Consider the following 25,331-nt stretch of genomic DNA (forward strand, 5'->3'; position numbering starts at 1 on the left):
CCTTACAAAAAATGCGAAAATTGACCTAAAAATTAATTTTCCTAAATTCTTCAAAAAGTTATAGGGATTGTTAGCACTGGTAAATAGCTGCTCAAAACAGTAATTCTTTCTTGTTTATGAGCATTTTTAGCCAAGTTATGGTGGGAACCCTTCGAAAATAAATACGCATTTTATAAATAATTAAGGTAATTAAGGTTTTAAAGTAAAAGCTTCACAAATTTTTATTTATAATTATAGGGGCGGTAAATGAAGTAGTAATTGTTCAAAGGATAACGCTTTAATTCGATTTCGTACGCAGATTGTAAAGAAAGAGTAGTCGACTGAAATTCTAAAAAATTCACATCTAAGGAACATTTTGACCTGCCATATGTGAACTGTCAAAACAATACTTCTTTATTGAGACGTTACACAGTGACCTAGTAAGAAATCGTAGCTATCACAGAAATAAAACTTGTCTACATTTTTTGATTCTTGATGGCCAGTTATCCAGCGCGTCTGAAGAAGGTCCTGATCGTGACAGCGCCACTGTGGTTCAAAGCACTCATTAAGATCCTGCGTCTATTCGTGCGAAAGAAGCTGCGCGAGCGAGTGTTCACTGTATCGGTGCCTCAATTGGCGCTGCACGTGCCGCACAAGACGCTGTCCCTTCACTTGGGTGGCACGCTGGAGGTCGATCACGACACATCGTTGCTCAGCTGCCGCCAATCGATGATGAATCGTGAGGACAAGCTGCTGGCCAATATCATGGATGTGAGCGATGGATCCGGATCCAGTTCAGAAACTGGATCAGAATTTGTGTCCAACAATCAAAAAACCAGGATAATCAGCGCCGTCCACCAGTTGGGCGATAATAATACCGCGGACAACAACAGTACCATCACGTACGCCACCACAGCTGCTGGAGCAGCTAACGGCGCCACCACCAATGGGGGCAGAGAGTTTTTGAACCCGCCCAGCAGCTCCTCATCCGACATGAGTATCGATGATAGTCTCGATGGTCAGGAGGGCGATTCCAAGTCCATTCATCAGATTGTCCAGATGATGAAGCAGGGCGGACTCCGTGGTTTGATTGAGGAGTACGCGGTCATTCGGAGTAGGCCGCCCGAGGGCACCTTCTGGCATTCGAGGTAGGTCAAATGAAATCTTTATTCTAGATCTGTGATAATTAACGTTCCTATATTCTCGCAGAATGCATGCCAATCTGACCAAGAATCGCTTCGCAGACGTCCTCTGCTACGATCAAAATCGAGTGGTTCTGACACAGGAAGACGGCGACGAGGCGTCGGATTACATAAATGCGAACTTCGTCGATGGCTACAAAGAAGATAGTGCGTATATAACAACTCAAGGTAAGCGATGACGACATACTTAATCATATGTATAAACTATATACTAATGGAGTTAACTCCGCCAGGTCCATTACCAAACACATGCAAGGACTTTTGGCGCATGATCTGGGAACAACATTGTTTACTTATAGTGATGACGATGCGCGTGGTGGAGCGCGGATGTGTGAAATGCGTCCAGTACTGGGAGCCGACTGAAGAAGGTTCCTTAGAGTTTGGCGACTACCATGTGCGAACAATTAGCGTTGAGTGCAACGAGGGCTACATGGTTACCTCGTTAGAATTGAGAAACATAAAGGTGAAGCTCTCTTTATAGTAGCGATAGCGAATATTATTAGAATCACTTTGTCATTTCGCCAACAGACAGACGAAGTTCGCAATGTCTCACACTGGCAGTTCACCAGCTGGCCGGACTATGGCATTCCCAGCTCGGCCATGACCATGCTGAACTTCGTGCAGAAGGTGCGTGAGAAGCAGGCGCAGGTCCTCGAAGGACTGGTCGACACCTGGGCGGGTCATCCCCTTGGACCGCCCATTGTGGTGCACTGCAGTGCAGGCATTGGACGCTCAGGTGAGTCGCCAACATTGTAGACAAACCTCGCCAGATTGACTGACTACCAAAAACTCTATACAGGTACATTCATCACCCTGGCCACTTGCACATCGCGCCTGGAGGACGTGGGCACGGTGGACATACGTGGAACCGTTGAAAAGATCCGCTCGCAGCGAGCCCACTGTCTTCAGATGCCCGAACAGTACGTGTTCTGTCACCTGGCCCTCATCGAATACGCATATTCGCGCGGAATGCTAAAGCCGACCGATCTAGTTGGCTTTGATCAGCATGAACCGGACTCGGAGTAGGCTAATACTACCAACACAGTCCTTGGACCGGAAAACGGACGAGGAACCAACTTGTATACAGAATAATTTTATGCTTTACCATTGCAAATTGGAGTTGCAACTTTCTTCGACTAGATGTTGGTCTTGATTTGATAAAATATGATATATATGATACGAGAGAAACGATGGGGAGCACAAATGGATCCAGAGACACGGAGAGGGAGATGAAGTTGTGGGGAGTAGAGTAACCAATTTACGTTAATCTATTATTTTTTAAAATATTAATACATACCAAGCAAAATCTTCTATGTTAAAACATTACATAAATTAAATTTAAAGTAAGTGAAAAACAAATAGCAAAAAATTTAGAAACAAAACCAGCAACATTAGCAAAACAAACAGCAAAGAGTTTTTAACCGAAGAATAATTTCTTGGATTTCTGGTACCAGGCGATCATAATCATTAGCATGTCGGGCATAACTTAAAAAATAATCGCCTGAATATGGAATGTTATACCTCGTTGAGCTCGTAATTTAATTTCCAATCAAACTGTGTTTAAAAATGGAAATTTTATTTTTTTGCAAATTTTGATGATGTTACCTTAAAAAAAATGCGAAAATTCAGCCAAAAATTAATTTCTCAAACTTCGTCAAAAAGTGATAGGGATCTTTAGCAATGATAATTGGCTGCTAAAAACAGTAATTCTTTCATTTTTATTTGCATTTTTAGCCAAGTAATGACGAAAATCCCATTCGTAAATATCGCATTTTGCAAAAAGCCGATTGTCTGTCATAAAATAATCAGTATTTTGGCCACAACTTTCAAAATAATTGTCTGAACATGAAATGCCTCGTTGAGCTCATTATTAAATTCCCAATCAAACTGTATTCAAAAATAAAAACTCTAATTTTTTGCTAATATTTGCTAAACGACAAAACATGCAAATATGTATAAATACTGAATTATATTAAATCCGCCAAAAAGTGAAAAAATTCTCTTACGTTGATTACCGGATATTAAAATCACTCATTTATTTAACTTTATTACTACATTTGGCCAAGTAATGATGAATAACCCCTTCGAACATATGGAACTTTTACCGGAAATCGTTGTCCTTATTTTCCATCCAAGGTATGTGCGCAGAAAGTGGCCCCAATAAATTGTAATGGAATATTTCTAAATAAAGTGGATGTGTTTACTGCACAGGCAATCCATCTAAATATAATTCCCCCAGTTTATGCAATCACTTGCTGTTAAAATCTCGTTGAAAATATTGTGTAATTGGCTGCCGTTGGTCTGACTTCCCGCTCAGGATTTTTTGATTCCAGACTAATGACCCAATTCGCGTTGCTCTCCCATTAACAACAATTGCCACTTTTGTTTGCGCCAACTCATGGATTTAATTATTTACAGCTCTGTGCAGCGGTTTCTCATTTATTTTTATTTTTCGGCCAATCACTTCGATCAAAGCCAGACAGTCTAAATTTAGGCAACAGCTGCCAGAAGGCCTGCCTAATTGATATCCGCCAAGTCATGGTGTTAAAGAGTTGTGGGTAATATTCTTATTTTCGGTGTCACTGAATACAAAATTGTTGTTTTGGAAAAAACCCCTGAGTTAACCTGATCAATATCACGTACTTTTCTTTTAGTTTTTTTTCTTTTTGAGGGCAAAAAGTTATCCAGGCAGCTCCGATAAATCATGACACTACAGAGTCGCGGCCTTTTCACAGCACTACTGCCGGACCACGCCCCCTAACCCAACGCCGCCCCTGTCTAACCAAAACTTTTTAATTTTATCTCTTCTCTTTTTTTTCGGTGGGCCACCACGTTCGGTTTGCCAATCAACTGAAAATGACGGCCAAAACCAAAAGCCGCCGCAGCCACAGAATTTTTAACATGTTAACTTGGCTTAAATGCATTATGATATTTTTGCCTTTCCTACCAAGCACATAGACACACACACACATACCATTGCATTTCCCTGCCGCAATTCGCAAAGTGTTTGAGTGAATAATTGTGAACTTTATGAGCTCGTTGCCTGCCGAAAGTCCAACATCAGCATCTTCCCGTATGTATATAAACTATTTGTAAATTTGCGGACTTATAAGCCATATGAAAAGTTGAGTTGAAGTACTCTCGAAGCTTTATAAATATATTTTTCAGTTTTTAATCTACATATATGATACATATTTCTTTATTATTGGATTTATATCTGGTATACCCTTACTTTCACTAATTAACAAAGATTTTTTGTTGGTTTGCAGAGTATTTTAAATTCGCTCTCATCGATTGAATCGTGGCCCAATCTCCCAATGTGACAGCTTCCTTTTCACGCCAGAAATCAAGTTGTCTGCTTGCATTTGGGACACTTTGTATCTCTGATTATTTGAACACTCGGACAACCACTCGTACTTAATATTAGTAATTGTTTGCAATTAGTCACCGTCGGAGGCTGAGAAACTGAGACAAAAACGCCGAGAGACTTTGGCAATCGCTAATTTATGCAAGGCTCAGCTCGTCTTTTTGTGTGTGCGTTTACTGGGAACGTGGAACGTGAAACGTGACGATTGATACGACTTCAATCCGGGTCAGAGTCCGAACCGTAGATCATCATCCCGTTCAGGGTCTCGTCGGCACAGCTATTGGCCGGATTACTCATAAAATCGAAGAATTAAGTCCCTGTAATGGGCCAAAAACGCTGGCAATTAAATCAAATCCAAAGAGTACTGAAAACGAAGCACAAAAACTGTAGACCAACCTTGTTATTGTCTATTGGCTGAAACAGCAACAGGCAACAAGAAACAAGAAACAAACACCGAACGAACAATGGCAGTGACTTCGGCGATGTCTTTACATTTAATTGCACCATTGGGCACACGGCAAAGTGAACTGTCAGTAATCTGCACAATATACCCCTCAAAAGCCCCCCTATCTGTGTAGCCCCCGATTGCTGCTCCAATGGATCTTCGTCTGCAAGTCGCTCGATTTAAAGCCATGTCAACGTCGCCAGAATTAATTGATGCGCCATGAATTGCCGTTCAATGGCAGGGACAATGGGCTCCGCCACTTTGGCCCTCTTGTATACCAACTATAGTTGCTTTCCAGGGCCGTTGAGGGTCCCCAAAGAAGTCGAACAAATGGCAGAATTCTACATATATGGTAACTTTGAGTTTTTATGCGAATTAAAAGGGAACCAAAATGGCCAGAGTAATTTTACTTAATTTTTATTGTTCAAATATCTATTAGAATACAAAATATGCAATTCAAGTTACTTTTCCTGGAAAAAAGTGTGTAAATTTAGACCTAAATTGCTATTCAACAGAACCTTAAGTAGTTAAGAACTTCTGGCTTTGTCTCGTGCTGAGCAGTTGAACCTTTTGGTGTTCGGGTTCAAATAGAAGATCTTATGCAAATTGCGAACGCCCATATGGGCGTGGCAACGTCGCGAGAACAACAAGAAAAACTAGACAATAGAGTCTGAGGTCCGGCCATTAAAGCTAATTTCGTTGTCATTTTCGATTTGGCAGCTTTTGCTTTTCGCAAAAGCGAACGACCCAGACAACTGAGACTAATTTCATAATTTTCGTATATTCGTATATTTTTGTATTTTTTTGGTTTATGCAAAACGCTGTCGCTGTATGTGTGTCAAAATCTAATTCACCTTAAACTGATTTCGAACGCATGCAACTTTTAGTGAGTTAGTTTAGTGAGTCTCACTAGTCTGACTGACTGATTTTGGCTGGCCTGCCTTCGCATTTGCTATTGCTTTGCTTTTGCTTTTCAGCTGTTGCTTTGCTTTAGCTATTTTTGCTACTCTTGCTTTTGCAATCGACGAGATACAGTATCTCCAGTTGAGCTCAAGTTGGGCTCGGTACCAAGCGGCGTATGCGTAATTTGTAGCCTGCCATGCATGTCTGCCTGCACTTCCACACTTTTGCGCCAGTTGGTCGTTAACCCAGGGCAACGCCAGCCAAAAAAACAAAACAAAAGCCGCCTACCGGTTACCGGTTATCCTTCAGAGCGGCGACAGTCCGCCGCCGAAGGTAATGCGGTTGCCCAGTCCAAAAAGAAAAAAAAATGGAAAATCATATATAAAAACCAAATAAAAGAGCGATGCTCGAACCAATAATAAAATCGAAGTAAATCGAATCCAATGGAATCGATTCGAATCGAGTCGCATTAAGCACTAGCTTCCGGGTCACACTGGCAGCACAGTGGTCTCTTAAATAAAAAAATTAATACAAATAATAATACCTGGTAGATGTTTATGTCTAATATAAAAAAAACTGGCGGAGGAAATTAGGCTTAACAACTTGAATGGCAAAATATTGATATGCAATTTTCTAGTATACGCAATAAGCAATTAATTTTTTAAAGTCTTGTAACCCATTCCATTACTAGAATATAAATGTTTCCAAGCTGTTTTAATCGGTAGCTTCCTTAAGACCCCTTAGCCATGCCTCACTGTAGCCTAGGAGCTGGAATTCCATTCACTTGCTTACTGAAAACTATCAAAAATGTCGTCCACAGCCGACTGGCTGCTGCTAGTTTGATTCTTTCGAAGGTCATATTAACGCTACATCTTCATCTCCATCGTGATTATGGCCACAACGATCATTATCACCATGATCGATCATTCAAGAACAACTCATAACTGTCGCTAACCACAGTTCGGCGACATTGTCTTGCGGTTGGTCAGTATTCGATTTTGAGTTTCTTTATTTTTTTCCGAAGGTTTATCATCGAGTGGCTTTTGGCCAAAGTGCATGGCCAGCATGACAGGGCGGAAATTTTGTGGCCAACCTTTGGGCCCAGTTAGACCCTCAAGGCGCTAAGTGGTGGAACACTTCAGAGAATTTTGTGGACCAAAGACCAAGTTCAGTGAACTTACTTGAACCCTTCAAGCGCTCGAAACTTTGACAGGAGTTGAACAAATTTGTATATAACAATAATAACAATATAATAATTCTATAATATCAAAAGTATGTGTTTATAAATGGGAGTTATATTTGCTTAAAGGGTTTTTCAGCAGAACTATTGCACAGTGTCTGGGAAAATAACTACATTAAATTGTCAATGCTTAAGCTTCACCGTTTTATGCATTTTAAAATACATATTCCTTCCCATTAGCATTTAAATAAGTCATTAAAGGTATGTTTTGTTTCCCCAACTGAGCTTTATTTCTTAATCATAGAAACTAGCAATGTTTTAAGAACTCATACATATTAAGTACCTCTAAATAGTAACTCGAAATATTCTGAATGGTGGTGCGATGTCACGACTTCCATTAACCCCACGACTTGGCTGGCAATTTTCATAAAATTTTCCATTTCAAGCCAAAGACATCTGTTGCTTTATTTGTTTTCTGCCTAACTTTCGGAATGCGGAATGCTAATGGGCACTGCAATCAAATCGAATCAAATTGAAGTGTCCGATTGTAGCGTCAGGCAATATCGATAAATGCAGCTCCAACGATTATTTGGTATCGCAGGGAAGCGGCAATAAAAATGCATCTTCGAGATGCGCAGCTGCACAGGAGGTTGTGTAAGCCCCTAAACTAAAAATACGAAAAAAAAAAATAAATAAAAATAAAAATAAAAAGGAAAAAATAAAACTGGCTCTAATCCTGGCCACGGCCCACTGACAAACTGAGCCAGCTGATGGAGATTGACAAACTGACAAACTGAAGCTGGCAGTCACGAGGCGGAAACTTTCCGCGTAATCGTCTTGTCGAAAAAATGGGAAAAATACAAAAGACACAAAAAAATAACAAACTGCAGGAGTTACTCGTAAAAAAAAATGAAAACGAGTGAAAATAATAATGAAACGCCAGTGGAAACCACTCAAAAAGCCTGGTCAAGTTTTCGAGCGACTCAAGCTTGACTTTTGGCGCTCACTTTCGATTTCGTTTCGAGCGGAACTCGAGCGGCTCGACTTGGACTTGAGGCGGCTCAAGCGGTATGGAGGCGGTACGGCGGGCGTTTTTTCAGAGGCGCCGCTGCCAACGCCGCTGCCGGCGTACACGGCGCGCTTTGTCTCGAGCTTTAGTCGCTTGTGTGTGATAAAATCACGTTAGTAATCAATTGCAGGCCCAACAGCCCAGACCACAAAGAGAAGCAGTCGCAGTCAGTCGCACCACCGATCCACGATCCACTGATCCACCGATCCACGCAATTGTTGCTGTTTCTTTTTTAGACAAAAAAGAGATATATTTTTTTTTGGGCTGTTTACATTTTGGCCAAAACGCGTATGTATCCCCCCCAAACAACAATGTGATGTGCTAAAAAATAAATCGCAAAGAACCAACTATTTTCGCAAGGATATAACACAGAAACTCGGATTGTAAAACTTAAACAAAAACATTGTACTATATTTTTTTTTCAATTTTTTTTTTTGCTGTGCCTAACAATTTTTAAAGAATACTTGGTTTGTGAACAATAATATGAAATAACTGAAGCAAACAGAAAAAAAAAACAACGAAAAAATCACAAAAACATATAAATACCTGACGCGTGTGCTGAACTATTTTCGGTTTTGTCTCATTTCTCATTTGCTGCATTCATTTACCTTGCTTGGATTGCCCAATTAATGCGAGTTGGTTAACACAAAAACGTTTTTGATTGCCAATTTTCAAGTTGCGTTTCGAGAGGTTTCGTGTGCAGTGCTGAAATCGATTGGCGAGGGGCTTTATCTGGCGGGTACTTAAGTGGAACAGATATCGTCAGGGAGTAAATTGACAAGCCGGTTGAATATTATTCAAATATCTGTAGAAACTAAGATGAAAGATGAAGATGGGGACTTCAAATAATATGACTTGGAGTTTTCCAGAATTTATTCGGAATTTTTCTAATTCAACCCCCTACCCCTATACCTGTCCTTATAAACAGTAGAATAAACAAACTTATTTGGATTCTTCTGAGCTCCCCTCTTTAGATAGTTTGTGGAACTTGGATAGTTACTAGGAACTACTAAAGTTTCACAGTCCCTGTAAAAATATCACGCATACGCACCGTTTCCCTGAACCCAAACTCCGCAAGGGCGAATTTTAATTGCAAACTGTGAGACACAGGAAGTGCACTACTTAAGTTTTTTTATTAATTATTTTTTTTCTTTTTTTGAAATCACCCAGTCATTTGGCTTAAATTATATTTCAAAATCCCTCAGATATCCGAAATCCCACTCAAGCCTTGATTATCGCTGTTGTGTTTTAGGGGGCTTTGCCTTTTAATTACGACATGTCCATGCCGAAGCATGCACTCAATGCCAGATGCGGATTTTTCGTTTTTATGAGTTTTATGATATTTGTGCAATTGCCAGTGAGTCGTAATCATAAAAGCCGCAAGTTCCGTATGCAAAAACACAAAAAATAAACCGAATGGTAGATGTCAAGTCACGTTGTTGATCACTGATCATTTTTCGGACAATTGTTAGAAGCAAATGGATCAGCTCAGGGCAAGCGAGTGAAAGAGAGGGAGAGAAAGACTGTGAAAGAGAGGGAGAGAAAGACTGTGAAAGAGAGAGAGCGAGAGAAAGAGAAGGAGAGCTTGAAAGTAAAAGCAACAGGCCCAAAGATGACATAACATCTGGTGGAGCTCTGTTGTTGCCGGTTTTCGCTCTTTCTCTTTTGCTTTTCTGTTGTGGTCGCCTTCGTCGGTTTTTTTTGGCTTTTGGCGCTTACGCCCTACTTTAACAGCCAGCAGACTTCGGACCAAGACACAATGAAGAAGAAGACGATGGCGATGACGATGACTGGACCATCAGCGTTGCATGTTCGCCTCGAGGTGGCAATCCCCAGTTTTGAAGTTCCCCCTTTCTTTGTATTGCCAAATTGCTGGAGTGATTGCCTGATTGACATCAAAACAAAAACAAAACAGCAGCAAAGGCGGCCAAAACAAAACGGCCCAAAATACGCTTTCAAGTTCATTTCTTGCATGCCTCAGCCGAAGATGACTTAGCTCTTGGGCATTCGGAGTTTCCCCGAGTTCATTTATTGTGATTTTTAAATGAGTGTTGCCCAGATTTAGGTTATATAGTTTTGCAACTAAATTTGCAGATGTTGCATGTTCTTGATTAGTTTTATGCTGCTTGTTATATTTCCCATTTTAATATAATGGGTTTGAATCAGATGGGATTTGTTTAACTTTTTATAGAGTTTTCCTCAGAAGAAGAGCTCAAGCCCCCTAGTCCGAGGTGATTCATTTTATTAGTTGTTTAGCTTTTACTGATTATAAATTGCTTAGTATTTACCTGTTGGCGACGTATTTCCATCTGTTATTCAACTTTTCACCAGCTGATCTCCAATTGGCAAAGCCTTAACCTTTGAGCTCGCAATGTCATCTCACATTCCTGTCAAAGTCTAATAAGGCAATCAGCGATTCTAATTTACGGTTTCCCTTACTATGTACTTAGTTTCTCTCATTAAGTTCGCGATGACTCATAATTTTGCGTAGCTGTTGACCAAAGAAATCATACCCCTCCCGCTCTCCACGCCACCACTGCCTTTCTTCAATTAGGGCTTCGAGTTTGGTTTGTTTTTGATGCAGTTTCTCACATTTTTGTGTGTAATTACGACTGATGCCTTGCTTTTCGCACCTGTCTGCCGCCCTCCCTCTCTATCGCTATCATTCTCTCTCTTTCACTGGGCCTTATTCAATTTCTTTTTTAACAAAAGCCCAGCTTTAAAAAGCTTTACCCGTAGAAATTGCACAAAAAGTAAAACAGACACACAAATACTGGTTGCTGCTGCTGCTGGCCAAATATAAAAAAGAGAAAAAAAATTACATAATTTTTTGTTGTGATTTATAAATTGCTTGCCGTTGCAGCACACTAATACTGCTGGCATTACTCATACGACGATTTGCCCAAGAAATGTCCAATATTTAAACTTGACCAAACCACCGCCATAGTTGGCCATTGGCCATTGGCCATCGCCTATTGACAGTTATCGTTAGCATCCGCATCGTTTCGAAGACCTTGATGGCCAGAGAATAGCCAGCAAGCCAAACAAACGGTTGGATAAAAAAAGATTAACCAAAACCACAGACTCGAAATCAACAAGATGTTCGATTTTTTTATCGGCTTTGATTCCGTTTTATTTATCTTATATATATATTTCCCATTTCAAAGGTGTAAGAAACGCGCGTGATAACAGAAGGTCACCGCCCGCTGACCTTTATGCATAGTTTGTCGCCGTCTTTGTCTCTGCATTATCATTAATTAGCATGTTATCTCATTCCAGCACACCCACGCACTCCCACGTCCCGCTCACACACACACACACACACGCACGCGACAGAGACAGCATGAGGCAGCCAAGTAGACAGCACATCCTGGCGCTCCTGATCCTCGGCAGCGCCGCCTGCCTCATCAGCGCCGTACCGCTCCCGCAGCCCGCCAACGGCAACTCCGAGCTGGACGTCCTCCAAATCCCGCTTGCCAATGGCAAGGTGAGTCCACCATAGTTCTTAATACCTTTGGGGTCATATTCTAAATGAGATTAAACTGGTATATTTTCGGGAATAAAATCTCTGAATTAGAATCATTCATTAACTAATTTTCTGCTCGTGCTAAAATTCATAATAAAGCTATCAATTTCTATAGAGAAGCCTAATACAGAATAAATATTTACTTTGCTGAGTGTATCAAGAAAGTGATAAAGTAGCCAAAAATCAAACAAGCGAGTGTGTAAAACAAATATTATTCAAAGCTTTCATAGACTCTTTCTCAGGCAGGGGTGGTTTCAAAACAAAGCAACAAGGTCGTTTGACTATTTATTTATGAATTCGTAAAAGATCTATTAAACGGACATGCTGTAATAAAACAATTGAGGACCATAAACCTAATTGGTCAAGTGCTCAAGTTAATGGCAAATGTGCTGGAACTCTTAGAGCGACTCTCGCTAGCATTCAGTTGGCGCAGAGTAGCGCGTGCTGCCGCCTCAGTTGCCCTTTCGACCATATTTGCTTGACAAATTTGCACTTGGATTGGGCTGCTTTTTTTGGGAAGGGGGAGGAAGCGTTCAAACATGTTTGTCGCCCAGTCGGCGAAAACTTCCTTTTACTTTTCGGTTTCGGTTTTGGTTTTGGCTATGCGCCTTTTGGCCTGGCCAATTCGGGTCTCGGGGTCTCTGGGCCCGTCCAACCTGCGTGACTGGATCAGAGCTGCGATCTCTTGGAGAGCAGACCAGTACCAGTTCCAAGGAAGTTGGCACACTTGGTACCTGTTTCCTTAGCTGCCGTTTGCCTATGTTTTTTTTTTTTTGATGTATTGAGCCTCAGCTGGGTGTTGGCCTGGCAAAAAAAACCGGACTCTTTGCCAGTTGAGTTGAGCAAGCCCCTGCAGCTCTGCTATTTTATTACTTAATTGGCGAGCGGCGAGACAGTTCCCCACAATTCCCATTCGTGTTCGTAGTATTCCCATACCCACACTCATACCATTCGATCATCGTTGGGGATCATTGTATCAATGTGTCGGCAATTAGCACCCCGTACACCCAGCCCCCTGCTAATTTGTTAGCCGAAACTATTCGGCTAGAGAGCTTGCCAGTTTTTAGCATTGTTTTATGTCATATTATGGCTTTCACTTTGTGCAACAAATTTGCACAAATCTCCGAAATCGTAGAAATCTCCACATAGCCCAAAGCTGTGTGTGTGGCAACAACAAAATTATCAAAAATATATGAATAAAATCAACGTCCCAATATTCGTCAATCAAAGCTGGCGTGCAATTACATTTATGTTCATGTGAAAACCATAAACAAAACTTGTAAGATCGCTTTTCCTGGTTAAAGTCGTATTGCTGATCCTGGTATTTAAATATTACAGAAAACGAAAGGAAGCATTAGCAAACAAATGGCCACTTAACATGATAATTAAATTAACCTATAGTGTTTTTATTTGTGAAACCAAAAGCGGTTGTTAAGAAGTAGCAATTGGTAATTATCTTAAGTGGGAGCTAAAAAATATATTGCACAGCAATGTACTTACGCAACAGAAGTGATATATTTAATTAATAGTTCTTAAAATGTAACGTAAAATAATATGCAAATGATATGCTTAAAGGTGCTCATCTTTTTTAACGAGATACCATTAAAATGGCTTGCTGAATTGCTTAACAGAGTATGAGGAAACTTTAAGCTGTGATACCATGCACCACATAATATATATATATATATTTTAAATGCATGCACCCACGCAGTTTACAATAAAATCTTTGAACATCTGCTGAATGGGCCAAAAAATGAAAAAAAAAACCTCCAACCGAAAAGCAAATGTTACACAAAACGGTAAGCATTTGTTGTTGCCCAATTTGGCTATGTGGTTGAGAGCCAAAACTGGGTCAAAATTTAACCCAAAAAACGCTAATACGTTATTGAAGTCGAAGTCGTAGTCATAGTCGTAGTCGATGTGTATATATACATATATACTTATATACAATATAGTTCAACCGTAGTCGGAGCTGATGTTCATCTCGGCGTGTTGACATACCTTGCGCCATAAATCATTTAACGAGACGATGACAATGGCGATTGAACTAGCTCTCAAGAAGAGATAGGGCTGGAAAAATCGGAGAAAAATGTATATAAATAAGCGAAGCTGTGGACAATTTTCTTTGCGATGTCAACTGCAATGATATCTTCATTGTTGCCACTTTACTTGTATTTTTATTTGCTTGCCTCTTTCGGTCGGTCTGTCGGTCTGTCTGTCTGCTTCAATTCGATTCGTATCGTTTGCCTTGCTCGCTGGCTTCCTTTGGCATTCCGCACGTGGCAGAAATGTTATAACAACAATCGCAGAATATATATCTTCACTGTTTCATAGTCCATTGTATTTGGTTCTATTAAGCTGGGAATATATACTCTTTTGGACGCTCTTGAAAAACACGATTTAAGTTATGATAGGTATATATATATACACATATTTAAGAGCACTTAATGCCACCTTAAGCTTACACCCTCAGCGAGTAAAAAAAATTTTGATTCCTAGCCAAGTGCACGTCTACTACCTAGTGACTGACTTTCCGCTTATGTAACCACCACCCCCTGCTGCTGCTGCTGCACCACTGAACCACTGCACAACTTCCTCTCTTTGCGCTCCTGTACACATATCACGCATACGCCGCATTGTGCGACAAGTAAAACGTCAATCGCAGTCCACTGTTGTTGCTGCTGCTGGCAATTTGTTGGTAGCTGCATTTTTGCTAAGTGGCAAACGAGACGCGCTTGCCTTGTCTGTCATGTCAGTCAGATGGTAGGCAAAGACAATTTATACGGCAGGGAGTCCAAATGGTTGTCTCTATGCCACTAAAAAATATGCATGTTGTATCTGCGCGATTAGCCAGTGCTTCAGAATAATTAAAGCCCGGCTATTATCCAGTCTTGTCGTGGTGGTTCATTTGATTTATTCATTTTCAAATTCCAGTTTCGCCCATTTTTCAATTTAATTTAATTGTGTCGCGTATTTTTATTAGCCGCCGAACAAGGCCTCATTGGCCGGCTGACAAGTGGCTAAAAGGCTTTGGCTATGCCTTTTGCCTCTAGCCCACTGGATAAGCGATGGGCGTGGCACGATTTATCTGTTTAGATATAGAAAATAAATCCACTGCGGTCATGACACGCACTATCGATGAGGTCGCATTAGCAATTAAATTGGAATTTCAATTTGATTTTATGGAATGTTGTTGGCCATATAACCGCAAGCTAAATGCTCTATAAGCAGTGACACCCAGGTTTAAAATGCACTCAAACCAGCATTATTTCTCCCTAAATATCATTTTAATCAGTAACTATTTATCAACGAATATAAAATAAAATATACCAGTTTGCATTGTTAATTTATGCGCAATCTATGAATTATCAAATCTAGTTTTTATTCCAAGTCGGCGCTTATACATCTCTTTCTATGAGATCTTGACTATGGCAATAATTTGTGGCATTTTTATTGAGTCGAGAGTCGCCTTAAGTTGGTTAAGGTCAAGGCGATATTAAAGCGTTTTTAACAATTTTTTTTCTTTTCGATTAGGTTTCTTTTTTTTTCTCCATTTGACGATATTTTTGGGCAAGCTGGTCAATCGATTATCGTTTCGTTTCGATTCGATTCTATATAAGCGCTGTCTTCCGCCTTGGTAAAACTGAAAACGAAATTCACAACATACTGCAGACTGCTTAAAATTCACAGCATTCGCTTTAATGACGTTTGCCACGAGGCAGCTTCTGGGCTTGAACTCATTTGAAATTCATTAAGATGTCCCATAAAAACGTAACTTTTGCCTTAAGTAGTTTCTGGGCCCCAACCATTCTCCTCCGGTGGATCCACCCCCTTGGCCCCTTCTCCAAGCCATCTGGGCAATATCCAAACAATTGTCGCACTAAACTGACACTGACAGACAGCTTAAAATATGATGAATACTTCAGGGCGAGCGAAAGCGGCAAAGAGACAGGGACAGGGAGTTGGCAACAGTTTGTTGGCCAAACTAGCAAAAGTTTATTTTATGCTCCTCATCATTATAATCATCATCGCTGTTGCTGCTGCTGCTGCTACTGCTGCTGACTTCCGCCCGCGTGTAAAAGTCAACTTCCGCACTGACTTTTGAGTCAATTAAACACTGTAACAGCAGCAACATCCACTCTGCAGAGGAATAAATAAATACGATCATATATATATATATATATATTTGTGCTCTGGGGATCCCATTTCTACCTTTAAGTAGCATTTCGTAAGTTGGCTGGCTGCGAATCGTGACTATTTTATGGAAATACCCTGCTAAATTCCAAATACCCAATCTCATTAAGTGGCCAAGATGCGGTTTTCAGCGAAAGTCCAACTGAGTTGAACACATACAAAAGCCATTAACAATTGGAATAATGGGCAAGTGATAAAAACAATGGTAGAATATTGACAACTGTCTTATTAACTGTAAGTATTGTCGTCGATGACATATGGACAAGAGTTGTCAAGGTACATACATATATCTATCAATATTATTTATACAGTAGTATTTGTATCATGCAAAATATTCATAGAGAACAGTAAAAGTAATCTTTTAAAGTAAAGTAAAAATCGAAAAGTAATTATTAATTGAGTTTCTAAATACACCGCTTACATTTTTCCATTTCAAATAATGCATTTTCGCAATGACCATGCCACTAAGAGTATTAAAACTTTGACTACATTGTGCGATATTGAAATGGTTGCCCAGCACAATCTTATTTCCTATTTTTTTAGTCGTTGTCAAGTAGCGGAAGAAACTTTTCCAATTGTTAAAGTGTTGATGCTATATTATTAGATTGTGCTGCTTTTGAGCGGCTTGGAATCCTTTGCACCTGGTGGCACCTTGACAATTGTTGCAACTAAGAAGTCGCCTTTGCTTTTTTGCTGCTTAGTGACTCGTGCTGTTGATTGTCGAAAAGTTGGTAGTCGCCTCCTGGGTCGCTCATTCAGCCATTCATCCACCGCCCACAAAATGCAATTTTAATGCAATTTGAAAATTTATTGTGCAATATTTTCTTAGCTTAGACAGCGTATTGCTGTTGTTGCTGATGTTGCTGCTGCACAGTTGGCAATTGCCCATTAACGTTAACAACTTTTTGCCAAGTCATTTGGCTTTCTGGGCCTGGGCCTTTTGAGATTGAGCTCCCTGACTCTTGGCTTTACTCTTGTTTTTCGGGCCAAAGAGCAGCTGCACCACCACCCACTGAACTAAGCCCCTGCACCCACCCACTCAACTGAACTAAACTCAACTTAAACAAGGGGCCACTTAATGCGCTGGTGGTGTAGTGATAGAAGATCCCTCGTAACCACTGAGCAACACCAAGAAAATTACAATTTACACTTGAAACTTGATTACACAAATGACATGGGGCGGCCCCCAAAAGGTGGGTAAGGGAGCGGGGTTCAAGGGGTACCACCAGCGACTCATTGTCTAAAGTGAAAGTTTTGTCAATTTGCGGGCACTTTGGGGCTTTTTGTTTTCTTTCGTTTGGCATCTGCCGCTGATGCTGCTGCTGCCTCATCTTCTCCGGCGTTTCACTGCCAGATATTATGCAACAGATATACGAAATTATATAGGTAGTATTGTTTACCTCGACCGCAGAAAAAGTAATTCGCACCTAAAACCAGTCATTCCCAACCTGAAAGTCAACTGCGTTTCAAATGGCTCAGATAGCAATTGGGATGTATTAATATTATGTATTAATAATAAAAATATTTTTCGTCTTTTTTTAGGAAATCGATGTCTTGACATTGGGCGCCAAAGACCAAGAATCATTGATAGCCGATCGCAACAAACGAACGATTGGACTGCTGCGCGAACTTTTCCCCGACATCACCAAGGTAAGAACATGATTGGATATATTATTTATATAATATATATATATATATACATGAACCATTAGCCGTCCCCCCTTTGACCCCTCTGTCTCCGAAATGTCAGCCAAATCCATATACGTAATGCTATATCTATAATAATCCACTCAGACACTTTTAGCCCAGGGTTTAGGACCCTAGAAAAATGAATAAAGTTAAAACATATATCCCTGTTTATATGAAAGTGTATTGAATTTGAATCACATAGGAGATCAATGTGCAGATCAATCGTCTAGTGAATAATGTGTTGCAACGCGTTGGTCCCGTGGTTCTGGGTACCATTCTCAACCCGGCCTTCGATCTGAGCCTCCATCCCCGACAGCCAGCTAAAGAGGACGATGATGGCAAAGATAATAACGGGGATGATACGAAGGAAGGGTCCAAGGACTATGATGATCAACTGCCCGATGACTTAACCGAATTCCAGCCCGATGGCGAATTTGCGAAGGAACAAAAATGAGCAAAAGCAAATTTACAAAATGAACAAAATATCTAGCCTAAGGCTTTAACCAACAAAAAAAAAAAAAACAAATTATTGGCTTGGTCCCCGTCCTTTCCTAGAAATGTGTATACCTACCAAATGTTGCATGTTTTTCCTTAGGCCTAGCATAACGAGCACTCAACCACCCAAAACCACCTCCTGTACTCAGCATGCCAGCACCACCCAGTAGCAGAGGTTGAACCACCACCACCCACCCAACTACACACGCGCACACACAGACACGAACATCATAAATAACATAATCTACAAAACCGAACAAAAAGATACACACCCACAACCTGCAAAATAGATACTATCATCCGAACAATTGGCCAAGATCATCAAGAACAGTCAACAATCGACTAGAAATCAACAACAAATCAGCTACTGCATCAGCATCTCATGTGGAAAGCACCACCACCACCAAAAAATAAACAGCAGAACCACCAAAGAATCTCATTTACCAGTAAAAAAAAAATATAGCAATCAAACCGCATATTCTTTGTTGACCTTTGGCTGATCTCTTGCTAGGAAATCGACTCCATAGTAAATCGAATTATAGCCCAGGTGATTCGGGTGGCCGGTCCTGGTCTTCTGAATACCATATTGGCCGGAAACCGAGGTGGTGCGGGTGGTGCAGCCGGTGGAGGTACAACGCCGGCTACCGATTTCGATGCCGATTTCGATGCGGACTTTGACGAGGATGACGATGTGGCGCCATCAAGTAGTCCGGCCACACGGAGTGCAGGTAGTGCACCATCGAGCAGCACCAACGAGGTGGAAGAAAGCCGCCGGGTGAAGATCGATTTGCCCACGTTTGCACCACAATCTGGAGCAGGAGCGGATGAATCGAAAGGTGATGAAAGTCCAACCAACAATCAAGCATCTTCATCCCCAACAACAACCACCAGTCCCAGTAATCCAACAACAACCACCACTAGTAGCACCACTAGCACCAGTAGTACCTCTAGTACTACTAGCACGCCAGTGGAGGAGCTGCTCCAGTTGTTTCCGCGCTCCTTTGAGCCAGCAACAACCGCTGATCCCCCGACAGCAATAACAGCAGCAACAAGAACAACAACAGTCTTACCTGCAACAACCACCACCACCACCACCACTACTACTAGTTATAGCACCACTGATTTACCCCCACCAATTGAACCCACAACCACCAACATACTGTTTCCCACCAACAACAGCATCGATGATCCACAATTGCTAACCATCATAGCCGATATCAATCGTTTATTAAATTCTACCAATTATTTTATTACAACCAGAGATAATATAACAACATCACCAACAACCACAACAACAACAAGGGCCACAACAATTGACAACAACAACATTACGAAATTATTGCCCGTCTTTGATTGAGCATTGATAAAGACAACAACAAATACAAAAACGAAAGGCAAACAAGGATTTGAAAGCAACAACAACAAGCACAACAACACATACGGATGAAGATGAAGAACAAGAGAGCATCAGCAACATCATTTAGAAAAAGCATTTTTTTTGATTTCGTTTAGAAACCTTCGCTTATCGTTTAACAAATGAACCGGAAATGGGTTCAAAAGTAGTTCGTAAAGTGGTTAAGGAATTGGATTTGCAAAAATACTGGTAGAAAATACTGTTCGAACTTAATATTTATAAATATGGAAATTATTCTATATTTTTTTAAATCAGAACCACTTTTGAACAGCTTTGAGCCCTCGAAGCAATGCCCCGCACTCCACCATCGTATATTCCGTAGATTTCACCCCTACAATCACTCCGCACATGTATAAAAATTCATTGTATACTTTCGATATGCCCCGTAGGCCCCAAGCTTCTTCGCAAGTAGAACCCCTCGACCAAACCCTTCCCCCGAAAACACCCGCATTGTATGTAACCAAAACTGAACCACTGAAGCTAACTAATCTCCCCTCCACTCCAACCAATCCGCCCTCAAAACTCAATGCATCTGCACCACCGAATCTAAATTCGTATACGCACCACTTCGATTCGTGGTTGTTGTAGCAAATCGACGAGCAGGCGAACCGCATTATCTCGAAGCTGCTGAGAACTTTGGGACCCACGGTCCTGCGTACCGCCATCCAGGGAAATACTGCAAATGCGGCCAGGACCAGTTTCGATGCGGACTTCGATGATGATGACGATGAGAGCTCTAAGAGCAGCAGCAGCACCTCCACCACATCCGGTGGTGATAGTGGCACCCGTGTGACCATCGAACTCCCCACCTTCGAACCCGATGATGACAACGAGATCGATGCAGAAAAGAGCAGCGACAGCAGCTCCACCAGTACCACAACCACTGAGTCCACCTAAAGTGCGTTTCGTTTGCTACAACAACTGTGAGATACTCGCAAAAAAGTACACAGAGAAAGATATCACCAAGACGAGGCATCGTGGCATACCACAAAAATCTTAAACGTTTTGAAATTGCTTTTAAAGATGTCCGAAAGTATGCAGGAAAATATTTTAAAAATGTAAATTCTATTAATTCATTGAAGAATTTGGTATTTGATTTTTCACTTCACACTTTTAGACGGTTTTAAACAATTTCATAAGTACAGAAATTTTGTTAGCACGCCTGTATGCAACTTTCGGTTGATATTCCAAAACTCTGTGAAGAAGTATTTTTGAATTGGCATTTAAAATTGGTTTCTCTTTTCCTCAAAATTTCTCCGCGCAGCACTACAACAGCCACCCAACCACCCTCTGCAAATTTTGAAAAAAATATTAAAGGAGAATGATAAAATGAAAGTGAAGTTCTCATTGAATTGGCATTGTTAACCAACACTTGATTGTTTTGAAATTACCTTTAGCACTCTAGTTTCCAGAACACATGCATACTCACCAGTCTTCTCTCTCTGTCTTTTGTTTTCCACCTACATGTCTCCCTCGCTCGCTCTCCGTTCTCCTCTCACTTTTCCTCTATAGCGCTCTTTTCCATCTTTTCGTTCAACTTTCCTTTGCAACTACTTTCAAACTATTTGCTATATTTTCTGTTCCAACCTATCCTGCCTTCTCATGCGCACCCTCATTCCACTTAGGTTAGTAGGTGTTTTTTACAAATTAAAATTTATATATTCTACATTTATATTGTATTAGTTTTGTAAGTCATTTTTTAATACATTTCCAAATATACCGATATAATTGTATCCTTTGCGACTTTTTGCTTAAACCTGAATAATCACGTTTTTAGTGATCTCAAAACTTTATAAATTGTGTCTAAAAGCCTGCATCTTTGTATATACCACATTAATACTCCCATTCCTGCTCTAAGACACATTTTTTGTGAGTTTTGATATACCTAGAGATTTTTCAAACCCCGAAAAAAATCCATTTACACTTTGGTGCCAAGACAGACTCGAAAAAAGCGTGTAAAATACCCATTAATCTCCATTGGTCACTTTTGATGCCAAGGTAACTTTTAGGTTTGGTTGGGTGTTTTTCTCACCACAGCACTCGTCTGAACACTCAACACACTTACGAGTGCATTCACATACTTAGCTATCTTTGCTATCATCCCCAGATATATTCGATACTCAGTGTACTCATATCCGCACTCATTTCGCCGTCCTCGTTATCCGCCCGCCGCAGAATAAAGAAGCAAAAACAAAAGAGTTGACAAGGATTTTCATTTATTTTTTGTTGGCAAAGAAAGAGATTCAATTGTTATCTTTTTAGAACCTTAACGCCTAAATAAAACCCAAGGAAGCGTGAACGATAGTCGATGTCTGATAAAGTGGATTTCTAGACTAAGCGCTCCTCTCTAACTCTCTCTATCTCTTTCAATCTGTGCTGTCTCGCTCCTTTTGTTTTTCTCTTTTGCTTATTTTTGTATCTTTTTCTCTTTATTTTCATGTTCCATTAAAACCCGATTCGATTTGTGCAATGCAAATAACTCACCACCAAAACAATCAAATCAATCAAAAAATTACGAACAACGATCCACCGAAAACTGATAACCGATAACGATAACTGACAACCGCAAATGTATACACAAATACATCGAACGCATTTGTGCACGTATTCGATAACTGCCCATCAATCAATCAATCGATCGATTTCGAAACCACAATCGACAACAAAAATCGCCTGTGCAAATGATCAACCAAAACCACCTAACCTCTTTGTCTCCACCTAACCTCACATTCACCCTAACCTCACAAACTATAAAATAACCTGACTTTTCGTAAACTCACCAAATCCGAACACACTGAAAAAACGAAAACAAAACGAAACGAAACACACACAAAACATACTGTTGAACACACATAACTCGTCTCCAAATCCTACGCTTTGCCTTTCCCTCCACCCCTTCACCTTGGGCTTTCCTACCACCCCTTGAACCAACCACTATCCTCCCCTCCCCCTTCCTTTCCCCACACGCACATAATCAACGTCCAAATTCCAAATTTCTAAACAAACACGCACAATAAAAAACAATGCAACAAATGCCCTACCAAAAATATTGCAAAAATCAAATGACAAAAATCCAAAACGAAAAAACCCAAAAGAATGGAGCCACCGATACCCAGATCGATTTGTCGGCCATCAACAAGCAATTGGAGGAGACGATCCGAGTGGCCCGCCAGGTTAAGGAGGCGGAAGCAGCCGCCGCCGCAGTTGCCGCCCAGTCCCTGTCCCCATCCTCATCCTCCGCCTCCTCGCCGGTTGCCCAGGCTCCCATTCCCCTGAAATCCAACGAGCCCATCCAGCTTAGCTTCAACAACGAACTGCCCAGTGTCTCGCCATCCTCCGGTGTGAATGAAAAGGCCCTGAGCACCAATGATCTTCAGCTCTCCGAGTCCAAGTCGCCGGCGATCGATGAACTCACCCTAGACTCTGCGGAGGAGTCCGCCGATCTGGACGATCGCAACAAAAGGTAAGTGAAGGACTACTCCTTCGTTTGTTCAAAATGTATGCCTTCTATTTGGATACCTAAGTGCATGGCTGCATATGTCTAATTTATTATATAATATTCAGAACACTTGTACAAAAAAGTTTAAGCACTCAACTAATCATACACTTTCCTTCCCTTTTCACCCCCCAACAACAATTCAACAACAACTCTACAATTGTGAAACATTTGAACAATACTTAATTCATTGGAAACCCAACTGTTAAATTGCAAACAAATCAAACATAAATCAAAATTCAACAACAAATCAATATCTTATAAATATAAATGAACTACTTAAAAACATTTGCATCACACTGAACAACCACCAACAACAAATTCAAATGGAATTGCCGGACCTCAAAAACGAAATTCAACAACATACTAATATCAATAACATCCGAAACGTCTTAATCGATAACATACGATCAACAACATACGATTTGAATTGGAATGGCCTGACCAATAGTAATCTGTTCAAAAGGTTCCTCAGCTTCGGCGGTGCGGGTCTGGCCGGCGGCTCAAGCGGCGGTGCAGGAGGTTCGCCTAGTGGCAATGCTCTGGGAGCCGGCGGCTCCGGCAACTTCCTGCTGGATGTGGTGAGGGTAAGTACCACTCCCGTTGGCGCTGAACTTTCACCCGTTCTCTTGGCATCTAATTGGTACACTTTACTTCCACGAACAAACAAACAAACAGCTCTTTTCGGGCAGTGTTCAGACCCAGCAGGGCGATGAGGCGGCCAACTCGGTGGGCGGCAGTGCCAGCAGCGGCAGTAGCAGCGGCAGTTTGGGCGGCGATGCGGACGCCGATGGCGATAGCACTCGCAACGCCGATGGCTACACCGAGGGCATTCCCGGCCCAGTCACGCGCCTCGTTGTGCTGGCCAATCGCGGTCTGGCCAATCTCGTCCAGGATTTGATTCTGGTGAGTTGGAGTAACTATGGTTTTATGTGCTACAAGTCTAACGAAATCGATGTTACCTTCCCGTTTGCAGCGCGTTGCGGCCACCAGCGAGAAGTTCGTGAACTTCAAGGCCAAGCTGATAACGGCGCTGATCTAAGGTCAAGGGTCAGCACCGGCCACGCCCTCGCCCGAATTAGTCAAGTCACCAACCTGTACAGAGTCAAATGCAGCAGATCATCCTCTCTAACTCGCTACCCCCAACCACCCCGAAAGTCTGTCTCTATCTCCCTCTGTCTCGCCGCAGAAATAACCCCTTTCCACTGACCCACACACCCACTCACAACACCTCCCCATACACACACACACAAACACGGCCACTCATTCACACGGAGAGAATTTTGTTCGATCAAAGAAATTTTCCGGCAATGTCAACATCTTTTTTTTAAATTCATAGCAAATTTTTTTATAACAAAAACGCAATTAGTTAAAACAACTAAACACAAAAAAATTTAAAATCATAAGCAAAATTGGAAAAACAAAACACGAATCAAAGAATTTTATTTATATGTATCAATAAAAGAAACAAAATCGAAGCGAAAGTGTGGAAACAACATTCATATGAATACGAGTATGTATAGAAGAAGAAACGCCTGATACAATTATTCCTGCCCTATTACTATATCTCTATTTTCCCTGACCCGTCTATCCATATCTTTAAAATTTCCAACGGCTTTTGTAAATATTTTGCTATTTGCCAATTTTCCCCCACCACTTTTTCTGATCCCAATTTCCCTAATTTGTATTGCCCTCTTCACTCCTTTTTGTGTATATTTTGTGTTCTATTAAAAAAAATCATGACTGTGGTGTTTTATTTACTATTATTTTTAATTATTTTAAACGAAAACGAAACGAAGAAGATGAATGTGAAGATAATGATGATGATGATGATGAAGAAGAAAGCTAAGTGGATGCAGAAGACACGTCAAGTTTCTATTAGATGAAATGTAGCCGAGCTTAATGTTTTTTTTTATTTGCTGTTGTTGGTCAAAGAGCCCCAAAAACACCCATACACAAACACGCACATTCACTGAAGCATACTCAATATATAAAACCGATTCGATATGCCTATTATATATATAGAACCGTTCTTGTTCGACTTCCCTGTGTCCCCTGGATTTGTTTGTAACTCCCCATAATCCTAAGCGAATTGTGTTTTTCTCACTATGATTTTTTTCTAGCTAGCTAAGTAAAACTTTCGAAAATGTGTATAAAATAAAATAAAATGATTATAAATATTTCATTTTCTGTGTATTCCTTCTTTTAATGTTAGGGAAAGGAACTATTCTATATTTGCAATGGTCGATATAGAATGACTTAAAGTGGGGAAAAACTAATAGAATTGCCAATTATTTGATAGCGGAAAATGCTCATAAAGATGAAAGAATAACACTTTTGAGCAGCTATTTACCAGTGCTAACGATCCCAAT

General features: G+C 40.8%; 2 protein-coding genes across 7 annotated transcripts; both read left to right on the forward strand.

The window, feature by feature from the left end:
* Positions 1-220: 220 nt before the first annotated feature.
* LOC6620640 (tyrosine-protein phosphatase non-receptor type 9) lies at positions 221-2,568 on the forward strand. Its single transcript, XM_002044808.2, has 5 exons — positions 221-1,127; positions 1,189-1,349; positions 1,415-1,644; positions 1,710-1,917; positions 1,981-2,568. Exons 1-5 carry the CDS (start codon positions 475-477, stop codon positions 2,205-2,207), a joined length of 1,479 nt encoding a protein of 492 aa, XP_002044844.1. The 5' UTR covers positions 221-474; the 3' UTR covers positions 2,208-2,568.
* Positions 2,569-8,256: 5,688 nt separating this feature from the next.
* LOC6620642 (cell wall protein DAN4) lies at positions 8,257-24,715 on the forward strand. 6 transcript variants are annotated; one of them, XM_032725211.1, is made up of 7 exons: positions 8,294-8,433; positions 11,425-11,632; positions 17,408-17,515; positions 22,559-22,926; positions 23,411-23,546; positions 23,638-23,865; positions 23,936-24,715. In XM_032725211.1, exons 2-7 carry the CDS (start codon positions 11,489-11,491, stop codon positions 23,999-24,001), a joined length of 1,050 nt encoding a protein of 349 aa, XP_032581102.1. In that variant the 5' UTR covers positions 8,294-8,433; positions 11,425-11,488; the 3' UTR covers positions 24,002-24,715. The 6 variants fall into 6 exon arrangements, with proteins under 6 accessions (XP_032581104.1, XP_032581102.1, XP_032581103.1 ...); XM_032725212.1 differs by having other exon boundaries at positions 23,426-23,546; XM_032725215.1 differs by lacking the exons at positions 22,559-22,926; positions 23,411-23,546; positions 23,638-23,865; positions 23,936-24,715 and adding exons at positions 20,052-20,361; positions 20,728-21,196.
* The last annotated feature ends 616 nt before the right edge of the window (positions 24,716-25,331 follow it).

Source organism: Drosophila sechellia, chromosome X (assembly GCF_004382195.2).
Source record: "Drosophila sechellia strain sech25 chromosome X, ASM438219v1, whole genome shotgun sequence".
Classification (NCBI taxonomy): domain Eukaryota; kingdom Metazoa; phylum Arthropoda; class Insecta; order Diptera; family Drosophilidae; genus Drosophila; species Drosophila sechellia.